General features: G+C 43.5%; 1 protein-coding gene across 1 annotated transcript; it reads right to left on the bottom strand.

The window, feature by feature from the left end:
* Positions 1-4,438: 4,438 nt before the first annotated feature.
* On the bottom strand, positions 4,439-6,013 carry LOC309712048 (monocyte chemotactic protein 1B-like). Its single transcript, XM_082542633.1, has 3 exons — positions 5,795-6,013; positions 5,225-5,342; positions 4,439-5,135 (listed from the first exon to the last, which is right to left on the bottom strand). Exons 1-3 carry the CDS (start codon positions 5,859-5,861, stop codon positions 5,021-5,023), a joined length of 300 nt encoding a protein of 99 aa, XP_082398759.1. The 5' UTR covers positions 5,862-6,013; the 3' UTR covers positions 4,439-5,020.
* Between the last annotated feature and the right edge of the window lie 13,458 nt (positions 6,014-19,471).

The raw sequence follows: 19,471 nt of genomic DNA, 5'->3' as shown, positions 1-19,471 counted from the left end.
ACCTGTGAGGTGGGATGGATTATCTCAATATGGCAGATGTGCCCACTACCACACATTTGGACTGATTTGTGACCACTGTTTGGGAGGGATGGTTATATTGTGTATCTGGAATGAATTTTAGGTCTCTACGTCCATCCCATGGGGAATGGGAGCAAAAACAAAAGTGTTGCGTTTATATTTTTGTTCACTGTATATATATATATATATATATATATATATGTATATATATATATATATGTACAGTGTTGGGAAGGTTACTTTTAAAATGTATTCCATTACAGAATACAGATTACATGCCCCAAAATGTATTCTGTAACGTATTCCGTTACGTTACTCAATGACAGTAACGTATTCTGAATACTTTGGATTACTTAATATATTATCATGCTTTTTACAACAACGTGAATGTACTATTGCTGTGTGATTTATTACTATTACTGAAGGTCCGCGACTCCGAACTGTAGTAAAGGGACCTCTGACTAATACGGCGGGGTCCCTGTCGGCTCGTAGCCGAAAAATAGCTTTACTTTGTTGTGTGGGTCAACTTTTCTTGCGAGAGACAGAGAGAGGCGTTGAAAGGCTGCTCCAACGGAACTTATTGTTTCGGAGGAAAACACGAACACGGTGTACAGTCGAGTCTTAATAGCTTACTTACAACTGGGCTCGTCAGGCACTCTTCTTGGCTGAAGTGGTTATTATTATATTTACATGCTTCCAGCTCCCGTTTTTGCTCGATGACAACTCGTACTTTGCCTTTTTCTCCCTCCCTCGCTCACAGACACATTAACGTGTATGGCAGTCCATTCTCCCTGCAGCACGGACTACACTGCCCATGATGCTACATTCTTTAGAGCTATGCTTGTAGCATTCTGCCTGTTAGCTTAGCACAACAACAACAACAACAACAAAAGGCGCTCTCTCACCCAGGAATCACACAGTCGCAGAGAGAGAGAGAGAGAGAGCGTCGCCCTGTAACCATGGCAACCGTAACGCTGCCGCCTGGAACAACAGCACGTAGCTGTCAAACAAAACCCAAACAGTCCTGACCCACCACAATATGAACCAGGAAAGTACCGCAGTGTAATCCATTTATTTCAACAAAGTAACTGTATTCTGAATACCACCTTTTTAAACGGTAACTGTAACGGAATACAGTTACTCATATTTTGTATTTTAAATACGTAACGGCGGTACATGTATTCCGTTACTCCCCAACACTGTATATAAACACCCAGCACGCCCCTGCGGGCGGTTTATCCTTCAAGCTCGGGTCCTCTACCAGAGGCCTGGGAGCTTGAGGGTCCTGCGCAGTATCTTAGCTGTTCCCAGGACTGCGCTCTTCTGGACAGAGATTTCCGATGTTGTTCCCGGGATCTGCTGGAGCCACTCGCCTAGCTTGGGAGTCACCGCACCTAGTGCTCCGATTACCACGGGGACCACCGTTACCTTCACCCTCCACATCCTCTCGAGCTCTTCTCTGAGCCCTTGGTATTTCTCCAGCTTCTCGTGTTCCTTCTTCCTGATATTGCTGTCATTCGGAACCGCTACATCGATCACTGTGGCCGTCTTCTTCTGTTTGTCTACCACCACTATGTCCGGTTGGTTAGCCACCACCATTTTGTCCGTCTGTATCTGGAAGTCCCACAGGATCTTAGCTCGGTCATTCTCCACCACCCTTGGGGGCATCTCCCATTTTGACCTCGGGACTTCCAGGTTGTACTCAGCACAGATGTTCCTGTACACTATGCCGGCTACTTGGTTATGGCGTTCCATGTATGCCTTGCCTGCTAGCATCTTGCACCCTGCTGTTATGTGCTGGATTGTCTCTGGGGCATCTTTACACAGCCTGCACCTGGGGTCTTGCCTGGTGTGATAGACCCCAGCCTCTATGGATCTTGTGCTCAGAGCTTGTTCTTGTGCTGCCATGATTAGTGCCTCTGTGCTGTCTTTCAGTCCAGCTTTGTCCAGCCACTGGTAGGATTTCTGGATATCAGCCACCTCCTCTATCTGCCGGTGGTACATACCGTGCAGGGGCCTGTCCTTCCATGATGGTTCCTCGTCTCCATCCTCTTTCTTGGGTTTCTGCTGCCTGAGGTATTCACTGAGCACTCGGTCAGTTGGGGCCATCTTCCCAATGTATTCTTGGATGTTCGTTGTCTCATCCTGGACTGTGGTGCTGACACTCACCAGTCCCCGGCCCCCTTCCTTCCGCTTAGCGTACAGCCTCAGGGTGCTGGACTTGGGGTGAAACCCTCCATGCATGGTAAGGAGCTTTCTTGTCTTTATGTCAGTGGCTTCTATCTCCTCCTTTGGCCAGCTTATTACCCCAGCAGGGTACCTGATCACGGGCAGGGCGTATGTGTTGATGGCCCGGATCTTGTTCTTACCATTCAGCTGACTCCTCAGGACTTGCCTGACCCTCTGCAGGTACTTGGTGGTTGCAGCCTTTCTAGCGGCCTCTTCATGGTTCCCATTTGCCTGCGGGATCCCCAGGTACTTCTAACTGTCCTCTATGTCTGCAATGTTGCCTTCTGGTAGTTCAATCCCCTCAGTTCTGACTACCTTCCCTCTCTTTGTTACCATCCGACTACACTTCTCCAGTCCGAACGACATTCCAATGTCATTGCTGTATAGCCTGGTAGTGTGGATCAGTGAATCGATGTCTCGTTCACTCTTGGCATACAGCTTGATGTCATCCATGTACAGGAGGTGGCTGACAACTGCTCCGTTCCGTAGTCGGTATCCGTAGCCAGTCTTGTTAATGATCTCACTGAGGGGGTTCAGGCCTATGCAGAACAGCAGTGGGGACAGAGCATCTCCTTGGTAGATCCCGCACTTGATGGTAACTTGTGCTATGGGCTTGGAGTTGGCCTCTAGTGTTGTACGCCACATCCCCATTGAGTTCCTGATGAAGGCTCTTAGGGTCCCATTGATCTTGTACAATTCTAGGCATTCCAGTATCCAGCTGTGGGGCATTGAGTCATAGGCCTTCTTGTAATCAATCCAGGCAGTGCACAGGTTGGTCAGTCTGGTCTTGCAGTCTCGGCTGATTGTTCTGTCTACCAGTAGCTGGTGTTTTGCACCTCTGGTATTCTTGCCAATTCCTTTCTGTGTCCCGCTCATGTATTGACCCATGTGCCTGTTCATCTTAGCCGATATGATACCTGACAGGAGCTTCCATGTAGTACTGAGGCAGGTTATTGGTCGGTAGTTGGAGGGGACCGGTCCCTTCTTGGGGTCCTTGGGGATCAGGACCGTCCGGCCTTCAGTTAGCCATTCCGGGTGTCTTTCGTTAACTAGCAGCTGGTTCATTTGTGCTGCCAGACGCTCGTGGAGTGCAGTCAGCTTCTTCAGCCAGTAGGTGTGAACCATGTCGGGCCCTGGTGCTGTCCAACTCTTCATACTGGAGACCCTTTCTTGGATATCTGCCACTGTGATGGTTACTGGACCCTGTTCAGGGAGGTCGCTGTGGTCTGCCCTCAGATCCTCTAGCCACTGAGCATTGCCGTTATGGGTTGCATCCTTCTCCCATATGCTCTTCCAGTATTGCTCCGTCTCCAGCCTTGGTGGTACTGTTCTCTTATTGTTCCCTTGCCACTGAGAGTACACCTTTGCTGGTTCTGTGGAGAATATATATATATATCCAGAATAGCAGCTGGATATATATATATATATATATATATATATATATATATATATGTATATGTAAAAGTCACTTAGGTAACTTAAAAATGTTCTTGATTGGCTGTTTTCAGTGTTTAATTTCTTTGTGAGTAAATCGGTTTGGCTGAGATTACAGCTGAATAAACAGAAAAGTGATTAAAGAGAAGTGTGAGATGATCGAGGATTTACGCCAGTGTCCTGTTATATTTTAGACATCGAGGAGGAGACGGCTGAGTTTATTAAACTCCAGCTGGTGACGCAAATCTGAAGGCTAGACCGTCCAGTTTCACAGCCTCTCACTTCCGGCCCGGCCTTCGGAGGACACGGCCACCGCGGTCTATTTGGGCCGGGTCCTCCGAAGGCCGGGTAGGCCGGAAGGATGCAGGAGGATGCAGCCTATAAATTTGGACACCCCCTTTGAATTGGAACACTACTTGGTCTGATGACGTATCACGAGGCCACGAGACCGCAAATACGCACAAGTACGCATATTGAGACAGGCCCTTATAGTACGAATCAGGTGGAACTAGATAATCTGCCACAGCGCACCGGATCATTTCTCACAGCACACCTATGTGCCACGGCAAAGTGTGTGGGAAACAGTGCCTTATAGGACCCACTGGAGGGCTGCAAGAACACTTAACACAAATCCCTCAACGTGATCTTCAGCGAGAGGATATCATATTATCAGTACTATCATAAGTTGCTCTGGTGTCTATTTAAGTGACATGAGTTGTTGCAGTATGCAACAAAACACAGGATGACAAAGACAAACTTTAGCTGATCCTGTAACTTTAATTTAAGGAGTACACTTAGTAGCATAAGCATGCAAAACAAAAAATGTTTACTCAGACTTTACATATAAACCAAACAAACTGTCCACAGTGCAGGAACAGTGCTGCAGCCTATAGCTTATACTCTGCTGTTTACTGATGACACCATGTGGAGGTGGGAGGCACTGCTCTTTCACAAAGAACAGCTTCTCAAGTCATTTCAGATTACACTTCAAAGTATCACAGTGCTTACGGTCAGACTTTCAGTGTTGTATTAAGCAAAAACACACTTGTTTTGTAAAATATCATAAAACATTCATAGTCAGAAATGTTAAATATCAGTATTAAAAGAATGGCAGTGTAAACAAGCACACACACACAAAATCGTTGGACTGCAGAAAGATCATTCGTAAATTTTTTGACCCAGTGGAAACCTGTACTCAGGATGTAGCTATAACATTATGAGGTACAGATTCAGCATGTAGACAGAAGAGCTGCTGTTTGGTTATACAAACTTCCAGCATTTAAACATATAAACTGTCCAGCTTTTGTCCATGAAGGCTCTTCCAAAGTAGTTTCCATGGTTACAGGTTGGATGTCTCTCCTGGGACGGCTTTGGCATCCAGGTAGCTGATGAGCTGCTTCACCCAGGGGGCCGAAGGTCTGACACACAGCTGTCGGCCTGCCACTGTGTTCAGCCTGAAGGTTCACAGAAAGAGGAGAGTCAGAGGATGGAGGGGCAGGTTTGGTGATGGTGGTGATGTGTGTTTGTGAGGTTGTGTACTTACAGGATGGCGGGCTTGGAGCAGCGCTGGCTGGTCTTGACGTAGCTGACCACTTTTCCTTTAGGCACTTCCTGGTCATTGAAGCGGAAGCAGCACTTTTTTGGGCCAGTACCGCGCATACCTGCAAACAAACAGGAACAAGTTAACAACTGAGCCACTGACACAGCACCACATCATCTGCTTCTTGGTTTTTGTTCCGATTCAGTTTCCTGCTGGCTGGTGTGAGGTCACATCTGATACTGTATGTTTAGTTGACGACACTGTGCAACTGCTCATTTGTTCCCCTGAGTTATGAAGTGGTCAGATTTGTCATGTGACCTGTCCTCTCTTAACTATCTCTATGAAGTGATATGTTAATATTATTTGCTGCATTAATTCTGTGTGTGTGTTTTAATATTTTTGGAAAAATAGCGACTACTCATCACCAGTAATACAGGAAATCACACTAATGATTTACTATATGTCTTTGCATTTTTAATACATGTATATTCAGGACTAGATCTCAATATTTACTATTTGTTTTGGCTTCCATACCCAAAAATGTAAAAGTCTCTTAATTAAAACGAGCCTTACCCTCAGTCAGAGCGATGACAGCCAGCATGAGCACAACCACAGACAGAGCGAGACGAGGAGCGGCCATCCTGAAGTTTGTTTGTTGGCTTCGTGTTGCAACAGTGGATTAAAGTCTCAGCTGAGCTCTGTCGGCTTGTTCTCTGTGCTGTGTCACTGCTGTCCACCTGCTTCACATTTATACAGTTGGAAGAAGAAGCGGGGAGACCCCACTTTGCATCTTGGGAATATCCATGACGTGGCTGTGACTTTTGCCATTTTACTATAGAGGGTATTTTTTTTTGGGCTTTTTTTTCTCTGTGCTTTCGGTTCTCTATATAAACTGTTTCACTGTTAAACTAAAATGAGGAACCGGTTTTTACACATCGAGTTTCCCTATTAATTACGTCTCACTTGAGCGAGGGTGTGACTAAAACTACAAAAATCTGATCTCTCTCTCATCTGCATAATCTGCTCTTTATTATTACACTTTTTATCATTGGTGCGGTGTGAAACACAGGAGAGCAACCACAGTTTAATGATGATACAGGTCATATGAGTATCCAGACAATATAAGGAGTCCAATGGGCAGCTCAATAAACAGACTGAGCACAGATACAACAGGAATCTCCAACTGAGCAACAAACTTCCAGCCAGTAATTATGTAAATAAACAAGGACACAACAAAAGGCAGCAGGAGAATGACTTGAATGAATGGAATGTAGTAAAACACGTTTGGATTTTTTGACTCCTATGACTGCTGGGATGAAAGTTTTATTGTGGGCTTGGAATCTATCAAAGGTTCCCATGAGAGTCATGACCTGTGGTGAGTGTCTTAGTGCTGGCTGTCTGACAGACAAGCTGTGGAATCACACAGGAGACTTTTCTCAGTAATAACCGTTGAAAGTACAAGAGACACCACATGGATGTTATGCATGCATGTGGTGTCACACTGATTCAGCATTCAGCCAGCAACATTCACATGAACTTGGAAAGTTTGAGCTAAATTTGGCACTCATGTCTCACTCACTTGTGTGTTTCTTAAACAATAAAATGTAAATCAGATGAGGACAACAAATTCATGGGAAGCATCAGGAATCATTTCTGTTCATTTCGAAATAGCCCTATGGTTTTTAAAATAATTAAAGTCATTATTATTACAGTAAGTAACGTTTTTCTCCCCTCACTCCGAACCAGTTGCAGCAGATGGGGGGCCCTCCCTGAGCCTGGTTCTGCCTCAGGTTTCTTCCTATTAAAAGGGAGTTTTTCCTTCCCACTGTCACCAAGTGCTTGCTCATAGTTTTGACTGCTGGGGTTTTCTTCATTATTTTAAGTTCTTTACTGTACAATGTAAAGTGACTTGAGCCGACTGTTGGTGCTATATAAATCTAACTGATATGAACTGAATGGAACTGTCAGATATACGGCGCTAAGTATTATACAGTTTTTAGGATGTAATTCATTCAACATACAGTGAGATGGAATCCGAGCCAACCCTGTTAATACGGGTTTACATGTTGGTTATGTTTAGAATCAACACGTCAGGCAGTTTGAATGTGGTTTGATGCATACAGCTGCAATATTCTTCCAGCTGCAGACATGGTGGTATTTTTAAATAAGTTGCACTCAGACTTAAAAAGAGAATTTAAACCAGTAAGCTAGCTTAATCTAATGTAATATACAGGGTGGGCCATTTATATGGATACACCGTAATAACATGGGAATGGTTGGTGATATTAAAGTCCTGTTTGTGGCACATTAGTATGTGAGGGGGCAAACTCCTCAAGATGGGTGGTGACCATGGTGGCCATTTAGAAGTCGGCCATCTTGGATACAACTTTTGTTTTTTCAATAGGAAGAGGGCCATGTGACACATCAAACTTATTGGTAATGTCACAAGAAAAACAATGGTGTGCTTGGTTTTAATGTAACATTATTCTTTCATGAGTTATTTACAAGTTTCTGACCACTTATAAAATGTGTTCAATGTGCTGCCCATTGTGTTGGATTGTCAATGCAACCCTCTTTTCCCACTCTTCACACACTGATAGCAACACCGCAGGAGAAATGCCAGCACAGGCATCCAGTATCCGTAGTTTCAAGTGCTGCACATCTCGCATCGTCCCACGATAGACTATTGCCTGCAGATGACCCCAAAGATAAAAGTCTAAGGGGGTCAGATCGGGAGACCTTGGGGCCCATTCAACTGGCCCACGACGACCAATCCACTTTCCAGGAAACTGTTCATCTAGGAATGCTCGGACCTGGCACCCATAATGTGGTGGTGCACCATCTTGCTGGAAAAACTCAGGGAACGTGCCAGCTTCAGTGCATAAAGAGGGAAACACATCATCATGTAGATGAAGAATGGACCCACTATCGTTGTACCCCATATACCACACCAAACCATCACTTTTGTTGTTCCAACAGTCTTGGAGGATCCATCCAATGTGGGTTAGTGTCAGACCAATAGCGGTGGTTTGGTTGGTTAACTTCACCATTCACATAAAAGTTTGCCTCATCACTGAACAAAATCTTCTGCATGAACTGAGGGTCCTGTTCCAGTTTTTGTTTTGCCCATTCTGCAAATTCTGTGTGCTGATCTGGGTCATCCTCGTTGAGATGCTGCAGTAGCTGGAGTTTGTAAGGGTGCCATTTGTGAGTAGCTAATATCCGCCGAAGGGATGTTCGACTAATGCCACTCTCCAGTGACATGCGGCGAGTGCTACGCTGTAGGCTCTTGCTGAATGAAGCTAGGACAGGCACTGATGTTTCTTCATTAGTGACAGTTTTCTTGCATCCATATTTTGGCAAATCCAACACTGAACCAGTTTCACGAAACTCAGCAAGCAGTTTGCTAACTGTAGCATGGGAGATGGGTGGTCTAGTAGGCTGTCTTGCATTGAAATCTGCTGCAATGACCCGGTTACTGCGTTCACCAGATATCAACACAGTTTCGATCCGCTCCTCACGTGTTAACCTCTTCAACATGTCAATAGTAGGGGTGCAACGATATTCGTATCGATATTGAACCGTTCGATACAGTGCTTTCGGTTCGGTACGCATATGTATCGAACAATACAACATTTGTAATTTATTTTATCAACTTTCCTTCTGACTATGCTGTCTGTGTTGAGCGCTCAGTGAATCTGCGTTCGACTACTCCGCCTAGGCTGCACTGTCGAGCGCAGATCCACTGAGCGCTCAACACAGACAGCATAGTCAGAAGGAAGAGCGCAGGGCAAGCTAGCGAGACAGAAGTTAAGCTCTCCTTGCAACATGGACCCCCCCCCCCCCCCCCCCCCCCCCCCCCCCCTCATTCAGATCTGGCGTCTGGAATTATTTTGGTTTTCATGTGACGTATGACCCTGAAGGTAAGCGAGTCATGGACTAAAGTAAAACAGTATGTTGGATGTGCCATGCAATGCTCAATTACATAGGTGGGAACTAGTGTGTTAGCGCCGTTAGCTCGTTAACGTGTTGGCCGTCTAGCCCCATGCACAGGGCGATCGGCGGTAGCTCGTTAACGGAGATTTGCCGTGTTGTGGCGTTAAGGTCATTTCAACGAGATTAACCTGAAAGCACTAGTGGGAACACAACGAATATGACTGCACATTTACACCGACATCATCCTAGTGCAAAGACAAAAACAACAAGCATGCTACTAACTTTAGCCGAGTCATTTAGACAGCTGTTAGCACATGATTCTCCTTATGCTGCTGAGAATATAGCCCAGAAGAAGCGGATAGTATAGCTTTTATTTTGGAAAGAGGCATTTCTCTGTAATAAACTCTCTTTTCCAAAGATGAGTGATTCCTCAATCAGATACAGGGCTCGCAAAATCGCTAGCCCGACGTCCTGGGGCTAGCGATTTTTTTCAGATGGGCTACCCTGCCCGTCGGGCTATTGTAGGAAGGAAAAATATATGTCAATGCTTTTGCATTCTTTCGGAAATGTAGCTGGGTAATTATGTCATTGGCATCGGTGAGCCACTGCCAATATGTGACATATTGAAATCGCGTTTGAATTTGCGCTTGTTTTTTTGCTTTCACTTTGCAATCGCGCGAACTGTGTATAGAGAGCGACAGCACTGATTGGTGAGTGATGATAATTTGCGCACCAATTCCTCTGACGTTGTCTTATCAATCGTTAGCTTACTATGCAAACATGACAAGTAAAATCTCCCGCAGCAAGCTTAAACATGTTGATCGTGCAGAGAATCGCTGAGCATTATGTGAGTGCGTGTGTAAAAGCAGCAGGATATATATTGTAGCGGATCAGGGCTGTTCGGGGTTCTGTTTGTACAGTTATGTTTTGTTTATGTTGCCATAGTGACGGGTGACGCCCTCTCGCTGCGACGGTGTGTCCTTCCGGGGTCAGAGGGCGCCCTGTGTGGTGTTGTTGTTGTTGCTGTGCTGTTGCCGCGCTGAGCAGTTAGCTAGCGGCAGTGTTCTTCTGCAGATGTCAATAAACGGCTGTGCTCCCTGGCTAGCTCACGGGAAGCAAGACCAAACGATACCTCCGTCTCCTCCTTGTCTGAGCTCGCCACATTGGTGTCAGAAGCGGGATGATGGTGGCACCCCATGTTCTGACCCGAGTGACTTTTACCCCGCCGGTCGTGACCGGCCGGTGCGCCAAAAGAAGGCACCTGGACATTTGCAGGACTTTGTGTGGGGTAATGGGGTCGTCGGGGACGACTGACCCCTTAGGTGGGGGCTATGTAGCGGGTCAGGGCTGTTCGGGGTTCTGTTTGTACAGTTATGTTTTGTTTATGTTGCCATAGTGACGGGTGACGCCCTCTCGCTGCGACGGTGTGTCCTTCCGGGGTCAGAGGGCGCCCTGTGTGGTGGTGTTGTTGTTGTTGTTGTTGTTGCTGTGCTGTTGCCGCGCTGAGCAGTTAGCTAGCGGCAGTGTTCTTCTGCAGATGTCAATAAACGGCTGTGCTTCCTGGCTAGCTCACGGGAAGCAAGACCAAACGATACCTCCGTCTCCTCCTTGTCTGAGCTCGCCACAATATTTTAGTTCTGCTGAGCCAAATAAGACAGGTCAGGGTGAAGAAGTGACAGCCAAAGAAAAGCTTACCACAAAACGGAAAAGTTATGACAAATCAGACTATAAGGCAAAAAGAAAGTGCAGCTTTATGGTTTCATGGACAAAAGAATTTCTGTGGCTGCAATATGACAAGCGAAATAACCAGGGCTGCACATAAGTGGTCCGCAGGTGCGCATTCGCTGTCAAAATAAAAAACGGGCACAAGATAAGAAGTTGCAACGCGTGTTTGCATACATAAGATTTTCAGGAGGAGGACAGACATTTGTTTAGAACTCTTAAAGATGTCGAAGAAGCTCCTTTAAGCAATTACTGTGATGTTCCTCCACCTCCAAAGAAATGTCAGAAGGAGTCCGAACCACAAAAGAAGCACGTATTCTCGGAAAAGTAGTTGCAGGAGGTGAGCTGGCTTCAAACAAATGATGAACGCACAGAGATGTGGTGCGGAATGTGCCGTGAAAATTTAATAAATGACAAATTAAAAAGGCATGAACATTTTTTTTGTATCGAAAAAATATCGAACCGTGACACCAAAGTACCGAACCGAACCGAACCGTGAATTTTGTGTATTGTTGCACCCCTAGTCAATAGCTGTCAACAAAGAGAAACTTGTAAATAACTCATGAAAGAATAAAGTTACGTTGAAACCAAGCACACCACTGTTTTTCTTGTGACATTACCAATAAGTTTGATGTGTCACATGACCCTCTTCTTATTGAAAAATCAAAAGTTGTATCCAAGATGGCCGACTTCTAAATGGCCACCATGGTGGTGACCATCACCACCCATCTTGAGGAGTTTGCTCCCTCACATATACTAATGTGCCACAAACAGGACTTTAATATCACCAACCACTCCCATGTTATTACGGTGTATCCATATAAATGGCCCACCCTGTACTTTTATTATGAGTCACAGCCTGTGTCTGAGTCTGAGTAAACTCCTACACCAACAGAAGGTGGTGTTTTTAGAGTATTGGCGTACTTTAGTAGGGCCACAACAAAACACATTTTCCTCAAATTCTAGCTTTTTTCTTGTGATGTGGCTCAAACACAGTCTTGTGAACATGTGAAGGTTAAATGGGTTGAAGATGGATGTAGCTTTCAGGGCTGAAAAGTGCCTTAAACCTGCCTTTCTTCTAATGACCAATGGGGGGGTTGACTCCTGTGGTTTCAGAACCAAGTCTGGCTGTGTAGAAGTCTATGGGAAAACAGCACTGTAGCTTCTTTGTTCTGTGACCTCAATGAAAACTTTCCTGCTGGTTTTATGGTCTCAGCTGTTACAGTTTCACATCCACCTGAACACCACACAATATTCATATTGTAACTTTTGTTTCCCACTAGTGTAACAAGGATCATAAAGCTGCGTGTGTTTTAGGGTGGGCCTACATTGTGATTACCATGTGACGACTGACAAAAATGTTCAGCTTCATCCTTTGTACTGATGTTTGGGTTGCTATTTTTTTGTATAAAATCTATGGATAAAATGCTCAAACGTTAGACAATAATTTGGCATGCAGATTCATTTGAAGTCAAGATTACTGTCTAGATTGAATTTATAGCATGTAGAAACCTAGCACGGACAATATGTAACACCTTTTCAATATTCTGTAACCAGTGACATTTCCTGCACATCTGTTTGCAGGCTTACTGCATGTTTCATATCATGGTTTATTTTCTGTAGTAGTCATGTAATCATAGCAGGCCCAGGTATGAGTCAGGTATGTGAAGTGACCTTGCATAATGTCATAAAATCATTCTGGATATATAAGATGATAAGACACCATAAGGATCACTTCCTTTCACTTCAATATTTTAGGTGTTTATATTTGCTGTATTCAGTTAAAATATTATTATAAAATATGTTTTTTCAAATGTAACAGCACATGCAAATCTGTAATTGATCAAGATATTTATATTACTTTATCCAGCAGACAAAGAGCAACATTATGTTGTCCCCTGGCCTTATACAGGACAGGTGTGGCACACCCAGATATTGAATGAGAGTACAATGGGGGTCTCTGAAAAAGGCCCAAATTCACGAGACAGCCAGTAGTTACGAGCAGACCAAGCAGAGCATGGCTCTGGCAGTGGCAAAAACTCAGGTGTGGGAGTTCAAAGAGGCGAGTTTAGCAAACCATCAATTATATGGTTAGGTTTTGTCCTGAGTTCCTTAAAGCGCTGCTCATTCTGGGTCAGGAACTTGTTGCCTCACATGAAGGCATTTAAGTATCACTGGGTTTTATTCATGAGTAAGGGAAAAATGGTGCTGACTGACAGATTGATATGAAGTCTGCAGTGATGCTGATGCTATACCGACGTGTTGTGGTGGAAAAAGAGCTGTGCGGAAGCAAAGCAGTTGGTTATGGTCCTAACCTCAGTTGTGGTCCAGTTCTTGCCACTGAAGGAATGAGGCTGTGGATACAAGCAGCGGAACTGCAAGGATTCATTCACTCAATGAATTTCTGGAATAATCAAAATGAATTAACACGCAGGACAATTCAGAAATAAAAAACAATGATTAAAACTTATTTTTAATATAATATTCGGCATGCTAAATAACATAGGGTGATATGGTGTAATAGATTGAGCCACACATGTTCTATATTTGACTAAATGTAACAATAAAGTTACCCATTGTCTGTACTTTAAAGTCTAAATAATGTAATCTGTTCTTTGTTATAGGGATGAAATTGATGACCTCTAGTTTACAACCTTTTGGTAAATGTGTGATGCACAAATGATGCACATAGTTAAATAAAAAACCAAATGGTTTTTGGAATGAACTTTATTACTGAAGCACAACAGACGCACTAGCAAACATCTACCTTCACAGTGATGATTTTGTGAGTTGTATGATCTTGTCTCAGTAATGTTTGTAGATGCTAGCATCCAAACACCATGAGGTCTCTCTGATATCAGCGTGTTGGTGTTCCTGGATCAAAATAATAAAGTTTGTACTGGATCAGCATAGCATTTAGCCAATCAAATTGCTATGATGCGATAGCTTTGTGACTTGCTGATGTCCACCCAGGAAAAAATCTAAAAAAGGGTCATTTACGGTAAGTGTTAGGGGCGGGGGTTAGGATGTGTTCATGGTTAGGCTTACAGTTTGGTGTGTGGTGTGTTTCCATGTTTCCATGTTATAAAAGTATGTTGAACATGGACCAACATTAGTTTTGTTGATCCAGAAACAACACCGACACAACGCTGACACATCAACCCGCATCGTGAGGTGCGGCAGAAAGTCTCATTTCTGTCCATTTGATGAAGTACAGAACTCTTCCTCATCATTCTCCAGGTGTTTTTGTCTCATGCAGTCCCTTCTGAATGCTTCTGATTGTGCAAAACATTCGGGGAATTTGTCAGAGGTTTTTTTTCACTGTGTGAATCAGAGACTGAAACTAATGTTAAAAAACAAAAACAAGCTTCAGTGATTAAAGTTGATAAGAGATAACCTGTGGAGTTTTAATACTTTGTTGGTTAATCACAAAATATTAATGTTTCAAGTATATGATTGATAAAAACATTGCAAAGACTTCTTTGAGGAGCTTTTATTATTCACAAAAAGTTTAAAATGGGAATGTCCCATCGTGTTCACGTTCAAGCATGTCTGATGTGTCTGTAATGTTACACCCTGTCATAGCCACAGCACAAAATCTATTTGATTCTAGTTAAAAAAAAAAGAAGTTTAGTTATAAAACGTTAAAATGACAACAGGAGTCACCTGAAGGCAAATCTGAGCTGATTCTTCTTTAAATCTTTGACCTTTTGTTTAATCTTTAGGAAGCCAATTTTTTTGTTTTCTTTGTTCATTTTGAATTTAATTTAAGAACTTTGCAGTGCAGTAAAAAATAAGTTCAGGCTTTTGTTATTTTCCCTGTGGAGACGTTTGCACATTGCCATGTGAGGTCAAAGGTCAATGTGACATGACATTTAAATACAAACTATAATGTGATCTGTGATGTTTAAAATCCACCCCAAAATCCATCCATTTTTAAAACATTTTGCCAACACACAAAGGCAGCAGAATTTTAAACATAGATTTAAATATAAGACATTTTATGTACATTCAACCATACTTGACCTTGAAGAAGAAGTCAGAGGTCTAAAGTTCTTTGACTTTTAGAATCCCCATCATTTCTATATTCCAACATCTTGTCAGTACAAACAATGGCAGTAAGAAACATAGTTTTAAGTAGCATTATGTAGCATTATTATTACTTTGACCTTCAAACAAATCTACTGGCCTTGAAGGAGAGGTCAGATGTCAAATGTGACACGATCTTTTAAATAGTTTGGTATCTTTCTGTATGTTGACAATACAAACCAAACCTGCCCGAATCGTAGTTTCTAATCATAGGTTCTATGGCTTTTTGTCAATTTCTGACCAATAAATCATTAAGTTGACTTTGAAGGTGGATGTAAGGCAAATTTTAATGGACTGTTAACATGTCATGAACTGAAGGAATGGATTCAAATGCAGACACCAAGATGCGTAGTATAGCTATTTACTGAAATGTTTATTTGAAAACAGAAAATGTATAGAAGAGTGTGATTCAAGTTAATAATGGCAACGGGGAAATGGCGACAGAAGCTGGGAAGGATTGAAGGAGGTCACGGCAGGAGACGGAGAAACGAGAGAAGGAGTTATTGATGGGTAAGGAGCAGGAGCTACGAGCAGTTAGCTGGTGAGTTAATTTTTCTTACTTTGCAGGTTTTGGGCTTTGTAAGCTCTGAGGAGGGAGGTGGGCGTTACCAGTGTCCGAGGAGTAATGGGAGGCTGGAGGGCAGGCAGGCAGGCAGGCATGGATACGAAGCAGATGTGCAGGTGAGAACAAACTGTGGAAACCGCCGTGGAGAGCATAACGCACTGACGAGGGGAAGCTGTGGTCGTTGTGTCCTTGGGCAAGACACTTTACCCTACCGCCTACTGGTGTTGGCCAGAGGGGCCGATGGCGCGATATGGCAGCCTCGCTTCTGTCAGTCTGCCCCAGAGCAGCTGTGGCTACAACTGTAGCTGCCTCCACCAGTATGTGAGAGTGAATGAATAGTGGCATTGTAAAGCGCTTTGGGTGCCTTGAAAAGCGCTATATAAATCCAATCCATTATTATTATTATTGTTATTATTATTATTATTATTATTATTAATTCAAAACTTTTCCAGTTATCATGTTTAAATAATGAATGACACACATGCAAACCCTACCAAAAACTCCTTGGTGGAGTCTAAGGAGCTTGGAAAGAAAAGCGTCTGGACTTCTTTAAGTTGCTTGAAGATGTTTCACGTCTTATCCGAGAAGCTTCTTCAGTTCTAAGGTCAAATGGTGGAGAGTCCCAGATTTAAACCCAGTGGGAGTTTCCCCCCAAAGAGGGATAAAGAACCTCCTGATGATCCTCCACCTAATCACATGAGCCATGGTGTGGAAACGGGGGTGCGTCACAATCAGCCAGGGTTTCGGGTGAGCTCATTGTGAAACCTGGCCCCACCCTATCATGTGATTTCCTGAGGTCAGATGGCCCAGGATGTGAGTGGGTGTTATTGTTACATTCGTATGTGTGGAGGACTGCATCGGCAGCATAGATTGGATAGGTCAGGTGGTCATAGTTGGATATTCTTAAAGGTTACTGGCAGGTTTCCTTGACTCCAAGAGCCTCTGACATTTCTGCATTCGTCACTCCTGATCATTTTATGCAGTACACTTTCGTGGCATTTGGACTGAAAAACACCTGTGCTACATTTCAGCATTTGATGCATGTGGTGTGGGGGGATGTGCCCCAATATAATGTGTATCTGGATGACGTGGTAATATGCACACATTCATAGTGCACATAGATCGCCTCTTCATTCCTCCTTCAAACCATCTGTCTTCTCTGTCCAAAATGTGAACATTGGCATTCTCGAAAGAGTGACCTTTGACCTTTAGGTGCAGATGCACAGCTGAGTCTTGTTCTGTCGAGGTGGCTCTTTTATGTTGTGCCATGCCTTTATGAAGTGGCTGTTTGCTTTCTCCAATGAAGATGTCTGAGCACTCCTCACTGCACTGCACAACATACACTAAGTTGCTAAGTTTGTGTTTAGGAGTTTTGTCTTTGGGATGAACCAGTTTCTGTCCGAATGTGTGGCTGGGTCTGAAGTACACTGGGATGTTGTGCCTCGAGAAGACTTTCCTGAGTTTTTCTGACAGACCTGCTACATAAAGGATGACAATGTTGTTCCATTTGTCCTTCTGATTCTCCCTAGTTGGTGTCTGATCTTCTTTACTGTGATGAAAGCCCAGTTGGAATAACCACATGTGTTCCTTCTTTTTCCCTTCTGGCTTAGAGGGAATGTTTTCTGCCCGGTGTTGCAGGATCCTGATCACTCCAAGTTTGTGTTCCAGAGGGTCGTGGGTGTCAAAGAGTAGGTACTGGTCTGTGTTTGTGGGCTTCCAATAAACTTGAATATGTCAGTGGAGTTTTTGACATGACTGGGTGTGTTCCCCACAAGGAGAGCTAGGATGGTGGTTTTTCTGTGTTTTATCCTCAGTTACTTTGACACAAAGGAATCTGCTGTGATGCTTACACCTTTGATAAAGTCCGGCAAGTGTCAGAAGCTTCTTGGATGAGAGGTGAAACGTGTTAAAGAAACTCAAGAAGTCCAGTTGCTTTTCTTTTCAAGGTCCTTAGATTACCATGACCTGAATGACTGAGAACCTACACAGACGTAAAGCGACAGTTACACACTTAGGCAAGCAGGTTGGTTTTGGACAGGTTCATCTAGTGAAGGCCAAAGTCGCTGTAATGCTAAACTATCCGGTTCCAACAACTTGGCGGGAACTAAAACGGTTTCTAGGGATGACTGGATATAACAGGTGTTTCTGTAGAAGCTTTTCTGTAGCTCCTTTGACCAAGTTGTGTAGTCCATCCATGCCTCTTATCTGAAGAGTGCCAATGTGCATTTGAGTCGGCAAAGTCCCTCCTCTGTAGGGCCCCTGTTCTGGCTGCTCCTGACTTCTCTCACCCTTTCAAACTAGATGTTGATGTCAGCACCACAAGAGCTGGCGCCATGTTACTCCAGGATGGAGGTGTGCCACCCTGTCTGCTATTTCTCAGTGAAGTTTAAACCCCATCAATGAAACTTCACCACTGTAGAAAAGGAGACACTGGCCTCGCTTCTTGAGTGACAGTATTTTGTAGTCTCTGTTGCCTCTAGCTCTCCCTCAGGAACAGCGTTCACAGACCACAACACTCTTGTTTTTATTACTGGATGTTCAATCTGAACCAGCAACTGATGCGCTGGGCATTGTTGGCACAGGATTACAACCCTGTGAACAAACATAATACAGGTGCTGACAATGTTGTAGCAGATGAGCTTTCATGCATCTAACAAAGTGCCGATGACTACCTGATAGTGCTCCCTCATTACCTGTACCTCCTGGGTCATGTATGTCTTCCTTCCAAAACATAAATTATGTATAAGAGAGGGAGCTGGGTAGGTCTACATGTGTGGCTCTCCCTTCTGCTCTCTCTTTCCCCCTTGAGATTGCCGCTCGTTATCCCCGGTCGGCACCTAGGCTCCCTCAACAGGTAACTCTGACACTGTAAAGGCTAGTGCAGGGTGAGGACGTGGGAGCGGTGTGGATTTTGTTTTGTCAGTGAGTAGTGTGAGCATGTAGGTTGTTGCTTGTGGTTTCCATCCCTTTAGATAGGTGAATTTGTGTTGTAGGCTTTTTTTTTGTTTATTGACATAGCAGGGTTGCCGCGTCTTTGTAATTTGATAAGAATAAAGTTAATAACTGAACTAATTCTGCATTTTTTTTGCTTTGACACACAGTATTGTAATATCTATATAAAGCCCTTTTAAAGAGGCTGCTTTAGATATGTGATGTTTGTCTCTATAAATAAAGATGCTTGACTTGTTGTTCTAATGACAAAAGTGTCACTTTAAGATGGCTTAAGTTTTTTTCTGGCAACATGACATGTTAACATATCAAAAAAAGAAAAATGTCAAAGCATTTAGAAAGCACACTTATCTCAGTGCTTCTGACTACAAAAAGTTCAGCGGTTAGTGAATATTTTTTTAACTTCTGCTTTTTGGTGAACCCAGAGAATTCTTAAAAGAAGTGGCTAACTGCTACTGCAAAACAATGGGAATGATGAAAGGTCATATGGAGGCAGTAAACACCAGTGACAAATTAACACACTGTATGGGGTTATGTTAAAATGCCACATTAGCACTCACTGGAGTCATGCTTCCAACCAGCTACTGTGAAATTCTGGCACAAAAACCACCTAGTAAACCACCGCTAAGTTGCTTTTTTTTTTTTTTTTTTTTTTTGCAGAGCAGCAAGTGTAAAGTATATCAAAAAAAGAGGCGAAATAATGTTTTTTAAAAATAGCTCTGTAGAACTCAGCAATAAAAGGCCCTGCAGAGGTGGATGATAATCTGTTTGCTACTATGAAAAACTTCTTTGTTCGTTCACATTTTTCATCTAATCATCAGTATAAAAACAGTGACCAGTGCGATGCTTAAAAGATTGATAGAAGGATTCACATGGAGGCTAGAAAATCTCAGAAAGCATGAATCAGAATTAATAGGAAGATGAGCTGCTCTTTGACATGTTTACAGTCCAGTGCTTTTCTGTTGTATGACTAATCTGACTTTTTAGCG

Source organism: Aulonocara stuartgranti (genome assembly GCF_965226115.1).
Source record: "Aulonocara stuartgranti genome assembly, chromosome: 7".
In the NCBI taxonomy this organism is placed as follows: Eukaryota; Metazoa; Chordata; class Actinopteri; order Cichliformes; family Cichlidae; genus Aulonocara; species Aulonocara stuartgranti.
This window is presented reverse-complemented; position numbering and strand designations above follow the sequence as displayed.